At 48.7% G+C, this 10,602-nt stretch overlaps 1 protein-coding gene across 1 annotated transcript in view; it reads left to right on the top strand.

Annotated features, from left to right (window-relative positions):
- Positions 1-1,424: 1,424 nt before the first annotated feature.
- lamc3 (laminin, gamma 3) overlaps positions 1,425-10,602 on the top strand; it is a gene marked incomplete at both ends in the record, with an annotated part of 113,678 nt that continues 104,500 nt past the window's right edge. Inside the window, one exon of the mRNA XM_084442559.1 lies at positions 1,425-1,812. Within this exon, the coding sequence (XP_084298685.1) occupies positions 1,425-1,812 (388 nt within the window). The remainder of the gene's footprint in view (positions 1,813-10,602) is intronic.

The following is a 10,602-nucleotide window of genomic DNA, read 5'->3' as shown; positions in this document are numbered from 1 at the left end:
AACCCCTACACAAACACACACACACCTACATGCACACACCAACCCCTACACCCCTTTGTGTGTATGTGTGTGTGTGTGTGTGTGTGTGTGTGTGTGTGTGTGTGTGTGTGTGTGTGTGTGTGTGTGTGTGTGTGTTTCGGCACAGGGCTTGTGTGATGCATTAGTGCAGTAATGCTGGAGTAGTAGTGCTTGTAGTTAGTGAATGTTGCATGCTCCTTCTGCTTCCCACTTTATGCTTTCAGCTACTGCCGCCAGCTAGCCCTCTTTGTGGGGGATGAAAAGAGGAGCCAAGTGCGTAAGTCTCCTCCTGCCAGTACACACTGGGTACCCTGTGGTCCCAGGCTGAACTGTAGGGGATCTACAGGGGCGCAAAGGCCCACCGGCATGTGGACACGCCCTGGCGTCCTCTCAACCACTGTCCCATCTATGGGCAAATAGCAAGGGCAGATGAGGCCCAGCCATGGTAGGCAACCCATCTAGGAGAAGGTCAGTCCGAACAAAAAACAGGGCTATGAGGCTTGGCGAACCCGTAGTCTGTACAACTAAGCCTGGTAAGACGTCCCGTGGACATCCCATACAGTTAACCCCCCTCCCTGAACATTATGGAGATATGACCATGAGCTTCCAGCCAGCAAGCTGGTGTTATGGGAGCCATCTCCATGGCACATACGCAACTCGTGAGGACGTCCTACCAAAACATTTGTGGACATAATCAAGATGGATGCGGGAGTGGAGACCACCGATGAGATCGCCAGGTGTATGGAGGACCGGGATAACTGGAGACAAAGATGGGATGCCCATCTGTGGACACACACACACTCACACACACACACACACACACACACACACACACAAACACACACACACACACACACCGACTAGTTGTTGTGCCTGATACATTATTCACAGAGGTAATTATATGGTGAAAGCATCACGCAGTGCTGGTTTTGTTTCCGTGACCCGATTCTAGTGTGTATCTGTGAGGGTGCACTTTTTTCTGTCACCAGCAGGTGGGAGAGTCCCCATGTCCTGACCTCTTTCCTGTCTACCCCCTCTTTCCCTCTCCCCCGCTCCACCCCTCTCCTCCTCTCTGCCCCCCTCTGTCTCCTCCTCTGCGTCTCCCGACTTGGTCCCTCCCCCATCTCTCTCCTCCTATGGAGTGAGGGGTTCCCTCAAAAACTCCTCTGAAGTTCACAGAGGGGGAACACATGTGAGAGGAGAGAGGAAGAAGGGAGACAGAAGTAGAGAGGGAGAAAAACAAGAAGGCACAGAAAAAAAAGAAAAAAAACCTTTTTGGATTAAAGTGAACTTTCGGTGGAGTTACTTTACCGATGTGAAGGTCTGAGCGTACATGTGAGTGTGTTTGAGTGAGTGTGTGCATGTGTGTGCGTGTGCGTCCACTGTATCTCTAAGTCTCAGTAGCCATGGAGCGTCCCGTGGTCCTCCCTGTCCTCCACGCCGTCCGTGCCCTTCTCGTCCTCCTCCTCTGTCCCAGTCCGGTCCAGGGTGCCATGGACGCCTGCTACGACGAGCAGGGCGACCCGAGCCGGTGCATGCCCCGCTTCCACAACGCCGCGTTCAACCGCACCGTCTCCACCTCCAACGTGTGCGGCGACCCGCCCGAGGACTACTGCATGCAGACGGGCTCCACCAGGGCGTGCCACCGCTGCGAGGCGTCTGTGCCCGGGCGCAGCCACGGCGCCAGCCTGCTGACGGACTTCCACTCGGACGAGGAGCCCACCTGGTGGCAGAGCCAGTCCATGTTCTACGGCGTCCAGCACCCGTCCTCCGTCAACCTCACCCTGCACCTGGGTAAGGACACCCCCCTCCCTCCACTCCTCTGTCACCCTGTTCTTCACGCTGAACCCGGGGCTGGAGCCTCCCTCCGTACCTCCTTCCACTCCTCCGCTAGCCTTGCTCTACACCGGGATTAGACCGTACTTCCTTTTACTTCTCACCACTCCTCCTCCTGCTCCTCTTCATCCTCCTTCTTCTACTTCTCCTCCACCTTCTCATCCTCCTCCTCATCCTCCTACTCCTCCACCTCCTCTCCATTCTCCCCCTCCTCCACCTCATCATTCTCCTCCTCTCCCACCACCCCCTTCTCCTCCATCTCCTCTCCTCCTCCTCCTCCTCCTACTCATTACATTACATTAATTTAGCATACGCATTTATGTAGCGACCATCAATAATTGCAGTTAAAATTGGAGGAGAAATTGTCAGTGCACTACTACTCACAAGTGCATCTCTCTCCTAAACAAGCGACTAAGAGCATAATCTAGTTCTAAAGCCAATGTGCAAGGGTAGCCAGGACCGGTGCTTGCACATCTGCCGCTCTAAAAGCAATGATGCCCCCTATTTGCAACATCGTCCTATACCATACCAGCAACAACACAGAAACGCCAATATGCCATGCTACACATAGACTAATGCAAATAGTCTGGTGCAATGCTACTGTAGTCTCGCACAACGTTGGTGTGCTCAGTGTTGACAATATTAGCTATGCAGATGCAGACTTTTTGAGGATCCATATTAACAAGGTCTGCATAGTAGATAACCTGGTTCCAAATTTTTAACAGCAGAGATGACAGCACATATATTTTCCAAATAATCAAATTTCAGCTCCTCCAACTAAATAATACCAGTGCAAATCTCTCCTATACCACTTTCTAATGTGTGGAGTTTGTTCTCCCTGTGTTCGCAAGGGTTCCTCCGAAAGAACCCAATACGAAAAACATGCAGTAGATGCTCTTCAGTCAAATTCACCCGTGTGTATTTATGTTGATCACTGTTTGGCGAATTAAAGACCCTAGAGTGCTGAATTTTTTTTTTTTAAACGAGTAGAGTAAATATTAGACTACCTTTCACTCAGCAAGGACCTTTCAACATTGATAAACTGCATTCTCAGAATTCAACAGAATGCCGTCAATATATTTTAACAAAGAAACCGAGATCCTCATCCTCCTCCCCCTTCCCCTCATCCGCGACCTCCTCCTTCTCGTCCCCCACCTCCACCTACTCCTCCTCTCCATTCTCCGCCTCGACGTCCTCTCCCTTCTTCTCCTCCTCCTCCTCCTCTCCTACTCCCCCCTCCCCCCTCCCTCCCTCCTTCTGCATCAAGGGGCTATCTCTCACTGACCCATGTCCATAAAACACCTTCTCTTTTCTCAGTCGGGCCTATAAAAACCCTCTCTCTGGTTTCTCTGAATGGGAATTGGTTGTGTTATGGTTCTCAGCTGTACTGTAGATCTATCAAGCTATGCAGTATCAGCCCTGTGGTAGCTTTCCTATTCTTGGGGAGTGTGTCTGACTCAACGTTAACATGCAGGAACGTCCAGCCATGGCTAAGACTCTGTGGAGCGTACCCTTACCTGCTCCTGTGCACCAAGTCGCCGTACCGTCACAGAATCCCACGACTGAGACGAGACATCACAATGAGAGTCAATAACAACAAGGCGTCTTACCCACAGCCTTGCCAGTCAGACAGACAGGGACTTAATGTTTAATAAAGACAAGCTGTCTCAAGGAACATGCCTTAGTAGCTAATGGCTCCGAGGTTGTTTCTCCTAAACAAACCAAACCTAATCTTCCACAGACAGACGAGCTAATAAATCCCATAGCTGGGGGAACTCCAGCATGCAGCCATGCAGCTCACTGTCTGGGAGTCTGCGTTAGGGTAGAGTCCATCGTGAGAACACAGAGATGAAGGGGCATCCTCTATGATCAGACCAGTACTGCTGAATGAAAGGATATAGTGACTTAAAGTACCTCTAAATGAGAGGGCTAATGGGCCATTATGATCATCACCATCACCATCATCATCGCTATCATCATCATCATCATCATCATTATTTCATTATCAATCATACCTGACTTAATTGTCGTGTTCCAAGTATCCCTGTGTATGTTTGTGAATGTGCATATGTGCCAGTGTGTGTGCCAGTGTGTGTTTGTGTGTGTGTGTACGTGTGTAGGTACACTTGGGCGTATGTACTGTATGGGTGTGTGTGTGTGTGCACATGTGTGTGTGTGTGTGTGTGTGTGTGTGTGTGTGTGTGTGTGTGTGTGTGTGCAGTGGCGTGCACAGACATTTTGGGGGGCAGGTGCTCAGTGAAAAATGAGGGCACATTGCGCGGCGAGACGTTAACAGGGTGCTGACAGATAATTTGTATTTGGATTGTCGCGCGAGTTGTTGACGGGGGGGGGGGGGGGGGATTTGGTTATGATTACTACATAATACTAAATATTCAGCTTAAGTATACTGATAGCCTCACATGTTGTACCAACAACAAATTCTACCGACATTGGTCGTGTGGTGATCATCATTACGTTAAATCCATTAATTGTTTATGTCTAATAATAATAATAATAATAATCTTTATTTATAGAGCACATTTCAGACATAACGTGCCTCTCAGTGTGCTTTACACAACATAATAATTACAAAATGCATATACAATAGACTTGTTAAGCAGGTGGGCAGTCGGTTAATTTAGGCTCAGCTGTTTGGCGCGGTATGAGACTTAGCCTACTTCACAACAGAGACAATAAATGCAAGTTATAGTTTGGCAACTGAGGCTTAGGGGGCAAACAATACACTCATTTCGTTTATGTGTTACCTGGCTGGTTATCTGTCATCACTCGGGAACTCTGGATGGGGAAAGGGCAGGGAGGAGATGTGTGTGCTGTGTGCAGTGCTGCTGCAGCGCGCCTCCGTTTGTGTCCGCTTTTCTCGTTTACCGTTGACAAAGGAAGAGAGGGAGGGGAGGGGAGGGGCACGTGTGTGTGTGTGTGTGTGTGTGTGTGTGTGTGTGTGTGTGTGTGTGGAGGGGGGGGGGGGGGGGGGCTGGGGGGCTGGCAAAATCACAACGCATTTTAGGGCATTATTATTACACACTTTTAATCGAGAATTGATCGATGTCACCATGGGCCACATACAGTAGGCATACACTGTAAAAAAAAAAAAAAGTCACTTTCAAAAGGGCCTCGTGTCTATCTGTGCACATCCCTGTGTGTGCGTGTGTGTGCGCATGCGTGCGTGTGCATGTTTGTGATCTCCTGGCCATCAGTTAGCCAGGACAGAGGCAGTTCAGGGCAGAAGGTCTCTTGACAGCTCAGGATGTACCGTAAACGCCCCGGGTGTAACAAAATACCAAGCTGTCAAAATAAAGAGTGAAAGTTTGACTTCAAAAGAGAGCAATGGCGACAGGATTTTAAAATGTCAGAGCAGGAGCTGTGGTGGAACCGTTTAAATCATTTGGTGAGGGAGGGCAGGAAACAGACCCATCGGTCTGTGGGTATTGATTTTTATCAGGAGAGAGGGCGAGTGAGAGAAGGAGAGGGTGGGGGGTTGTCTGCGTTGTGTTTATTGTCTATAATTTCTGCCTGGTTCTCCTAGGGACGGTGGGGTTGCTGGGGTTGTCCGTCTGACTGTCTGCCTGTCTGTCTGTCTGTCTGTCTGAACACTATGTTATTCTTCCCTCCAGCCCATCTGCTTCTCTCAGACTAAATAGGCCCTTGGTCTCGTCTGTACTTCTGCTGCCACTCCTCATCTCTGTCCAAAGCCCGTGGGCTGCTACTGGACAGTCAGCTCACAGGGGAGAGGATGTTTGTGTAATAACAGGAGAAAAGCATTTTATACTATCTCACGTCCAACCCCCCCCCGCTCCATGACCATCTCTCCCTCTCTCTCTCTCCCTCTCTCTCTCTCTCTCTCTCTCTCTCTCTCACTCTCTCTCTCTCTCTCTCTCTTTCTGACCATCTCTCTGCTGGTGTTCTAGGTTACATTGCTACATTCTGTTCAGCCAAGGTCCATCTGGGGTTCTGTTGGGGGTAGGGGGAAGGCGTCCATCCACATGCCTGTTTTCTTTTGGCTCTCCAAACAAAACAGCCTGGGGGGGGGGGGGCACTGGGATGATAAACACAGAGAAATACTCCAGCAGAGGGTGGGGGAATGCAGGGACACACAGCACAGCTTGCTCAGAAATATGTCTGAGCAGGGAGGCACAGAGAGGGGGAGGGAGGGGGAGACCGGGGAGGGGAGGAGGTAAACAACATGATGAGGAAGAACAAAAATAAAAACGAGCACGGGGTAGTTCTGTGGTAGGGGATTGGGGTCAGATCTTTTCTACAAAGGCAGACACACACACACACACACACACACACACACACACACACACACACACACACACACACAGTGATATCTGCAGCTGGTTCTCATTAGACTCTGTTAAAAGACAAAGGCTTCCTGTCTCAGATGGGGAGGAAGATTAAAGCTACAGATGCATAACTCATTCACACACACACACACGCACGCATGCACACACACACACACAAGATGCTTTTATTTGACCAGACACTGGATGCACATATGCTTAACACACAGAGTAGAAGAGGTCATAATGATGATATTCTAACAGGCATCAGTAAGCAATAACATATGGAAATAGTCAACGCTCAAGGATAAATGAACATCTCCTTCTCCAGATAGAGAGGCTGCCAATAGTTGCTGAGACTGAGCAGTACTTTGCCAATCTTTTTGCAGTAGTCTTTTGTAGTCCTCCTAGTTGCCGTCCACGGAGCACAAGTCTATGAACATGCCCCAGACTCCCAAACACATTCAATTGGCAGTTGTATCCTAGGGCTTTAATACATTCTATCAAGGGTTGGTAATTCATGAGTTTGGATATGAAGATCAAAAGGGACATCCTATTTCAAGGATAACTGATTTTCTTGATTCATTGATGAAAACAACATCTGGAGTATTTGGGATATCACACAACATATTATTTTCAGTAGAATTAGTTCCAGTTCAGTTCTACAGTGCTGTGCTTATACATTTTTGTTGTTTTCTCCTGTACTCTGATGCCCTTTGAGACCAGTTGGGCGTGGGTGTAGGATACAGTGTGGGTCATGTTCTGATGATACCAGATTGCCAGGTTGTATTTTGTTTGCAGTACCTGTAGACGGGCCTTGATGGTAAACATAAGAATGTCCTCTCTGATGGTGGTGTTTGAGAGAATAGTGTGTAACAGAGAATGATTTGCAAAGGGTAAACAAGTAAGTTTTCCTTGTAAACTTAGGCTACTCCAATGCTGAGCACTCTGTGACCGGCTCATTCTTAATATCGAGGCTCTCGCTGTTTTGGTTGACGGCTTGTGTTGCGCACCGTCCTCCCGCTCTCAGGACGCACGCGCTCAGATGAGCGACTCTGTAATGATGCTGTTACTGAGCGCCACAGCGGTGCCGTCGCGCGCCGCCCATTTCAGCTGTATTCCAGAGCGGTGGCACAGGTCATTGAGGTCCATCCGGTCTGAATCCATCCATCCACCGAATCCTATGGTTTTGATATCCAGATTTCCGTTGCCCTTTATTTTAAATCCAAGAAATAGGGGCTCATTCTCCTTGGCAGGTGGTATTTTGCGTCGCCATATACAGTATGCAGAAGGAGAGACTCGCCGGCCGCTTGTCTGACTGTTGCGTCAACGCTGTTGAGCATGTTTAGGAAATGATGAGTTCTAGTGGCGGTGTAGACTGCGGGCTAGCACACATTTCCTAAAAACATTATATATTGTTGGTAAAAGTGATATATCTCTCCATGTGGAGGGGTCATCCGGGATATTACCTCTTTTAGGGATTCTGTGTATTAGAGCACCTTTCCACGGCATCTGGCACTTTACCATTTAACAGGCAGGTGTTAAAAATTAGCGCTAGAATTTGGATTGACACTTGCTTGGTAGCTTTTATGGTCTCATAGGTTACTCCGTCAGAATCACTGACTTTATTATTTGGCAGACAGGTAATCGCTTCACCCACCTCGCTATCTGTAAAGAGAGCGGTCTCTGGATAGTATTCAAAGGCGAGTGCCTGTTGCCACACACACACACACACACACACACACACACACACACACACACACACACACACACATACACATATACACACACATGCGTAGACTGGCTGGGAAGCAATGCACTGTTTTGTTTAGAATAGAGATTTAGAGTTCCCAGTTCCCAGTCTACAACAACACACGGTACTGCACGGCTCTACTTCAACTATACAGAACAATATGGGTCTGCCGTGGCGTAGCGGTCTAAGCATCGGGTTCCAGTGCTGCTGCCCACCGGGGACCGGGGTTCGCACCCTGGTCTGATTAGGGCCGGACCCCACAGGAACGCCCGTGTGGCGTGGGAGTCACGGTCACAGGCTTGAGAGAGTGAGGTAGCTGGTAATCGGGTAGCTGGCTCTCTCTTCTGGCTCACAGACCGGACCCTCCACAGCAGGGACAGGGGACAAATGGATTATAAGTCAGGTGTGATTGGGTACCAAATTGGGTGAAAATGGGAAGAAATACATTCATTTGAAAAAAAAAAAAAACTGTACACAGAGTGGAGAGGGCCTGTAGGAATGAGCTCTGTTTGACTCGGTTTGCTGAGCCTGTACAGTGTATTTTAAAGTGCCAAAGCATGGTCACAGTCAGATGTTGGACAGAAGTCAGAGTCAGACTTCAATGATGTAATTCCTGAGTTGAATACAGTGTTAAGTCCAGGGGTGTAGTGGTGAGTAAAGAAGTGGGTATACTCTGGTAGCAGAAATGTTACAGTTTCTCCATTAGTGGTGGTTAAAGAAGGGGGTATTCTGTGGGTCCATGGAAAAAGTGTGTATGCTCCATATGCCTCTGTGTAGCCTCCACCACTGGTTAAGTCAGTCTAAACAGAAAGCTGTCCCCGTTAAACAGTCTGAAAAGGCAGATGTGAGCATCCTGTAAACAGAGAATGTTGAGACTGGGGAGGATACGACATGCAGAGTTCAGTCTCTGTCTGCAGTCCGGGAACTCTCCAGAACAGAGGGTCCAGGGATCAGGGGTCAAACCTCGCACCTGTGTTACAGCCAGGTGGCTGACCACCAGGGTCGGAGGGAGAGAGAGAGAGAGAGAGAGAGAGAGAGAGGCTAGGAGCTCAGAAGACAATGTGTAGCAAATAGCCATTTGATGCCATCTACAGTTATGCCATTTACATTTAGACAGAATATCACCACAGGGCACAAACACATTCATTCACATTAAGTTTGATTTCATTTTTCGTCCTTTCTGTTCTGTGCTTCCTGTGCCAGCAGGACTAAACATTCTTCATGCAGAGAACACATGTATTTCTGAGCTGCAGTGGGTACAGATTGTAGTGAGCTAGAGATGAAGTCTGACTGTGTGTGAGAGACAGAAGAAAAGAGAAATAGAGAGAGAGAGAGAGACAGAGAGAGAGAGAGAGAGAGAGAGAGAGAGACCGACCCTGGCTGTTTTAACACTTGAGAGACAAACATAATTAGTTTTGTACCAGTGGGCAGCACTCAGCTAAGAGGGCAGCTGCGGGTGGCTGAGGCATGTGTGTGTGTGTGTGCGCGCGCGCGCTTGCATGTATGTCTCTAATCTCGTCTCATGTATGTCTTTCAAGTGTGTGCGTGTGTGCGTGCACGTGTGTGTGTGTGTGTGTCATTCACCCATGGAGGGTGGAGCAGGAGATAAAACCAGCGAGCAGCGCCTGGTGAGGAGCAGGCTAGTGATACAATGAGACTGCCAGGGAGGATGATGTCATCTTTAGAAATTCCAGCTATGTGAGGACAACAACAGGGTCAATAATCAATTACCTGCACACTCCAGAGAGGGAGAGGTGGGGAAAACACACACACACACACTAAACTCACAATAAACATTCAATAAACTCTTACTCACACACACAGACACACACACACGCTTAGACAGACAAAGTTGCTATCCTGACATGCTTGGCATCCCTTCAGGCGAGAGAGAGCTTTGAAGCCGCAAGTGGCCTTGCAGAAAGATGAAGTGATAGCCAGGAACATTTGAATTCTCCTTCACCATTTAATTGAAGCAGAGTCTGAGACGGTGCGCCTCTCTGCTTGGTATTCAGCTGCAGCCACGCCCCTAGCACGTCCACAGGAGCTGCCGGCTGCTCCACCAATTACAGCAGGGTCTTCAAGAGCTGTCCAAATCCCCTCTCCCGCTCTCTGAGCCAGGCAGGATATCTCATCTCTGCCCAGGATCTATCAGACACACACCCGCACACACACACACTCACACACCCGCACACACACACACAAAATGCTCCTCTTGTAAGTTGTGGCCCTCCTGCATTTAGAGGCTCTAGAATCCAATCATCCAATCATCCTCTCTCTCTCTCTCTCTCTCTCTCTCTCCATTATTAAAATGTTCTGGACATATGGTACATCAGCAGATCAATGACATCTTCAGTTCCAGGCCACGTCCTGAGCCCAGTGCGCTCAGCACACTCACTCACCAGGACCCACTCCAGAGTGCCCGCCTGCCGCCTGTCTCAAAATCAGGCAAATCAGAAGTAATCCGAAATGAGTCAGTCCCACATGGAGGAACCCCAGAAACCATGTCTTCCTCCCCCAACCTGGCAACCGCACAATGTTTTTAAAGGAGTAGTAAAGGGAAAATGCATGTTTAGCCCTGTTTTAAGGTTACTTATGATCATATACAATGGTTCAGATCAAAACGTTGACAAAGCTAGCATTTTCGAGAAAGTTGATAATTTCTCTACCACTGTTTTGGTCATACAATGGATG

The sequence above is a fragment of the Borostomias antarcticus genome (genome assembly GCF_949987555.1).
Source record: "Borostomias antarcticus genome assembly, chromosome: 8".
Classification (NCBI taxonomy): domain Eukaryota; kingdom Metazoa; phylum Chordata; class Actinopteri; order Stomiiformes; family Stomiidae; genus Borostomias; species Borostomias antarcticus.
The sequence above is the reverse complement of the archived record's forward strand: the minus strand, read 5'-3'. Positions and strand labels throughout refer to the sequence as shown.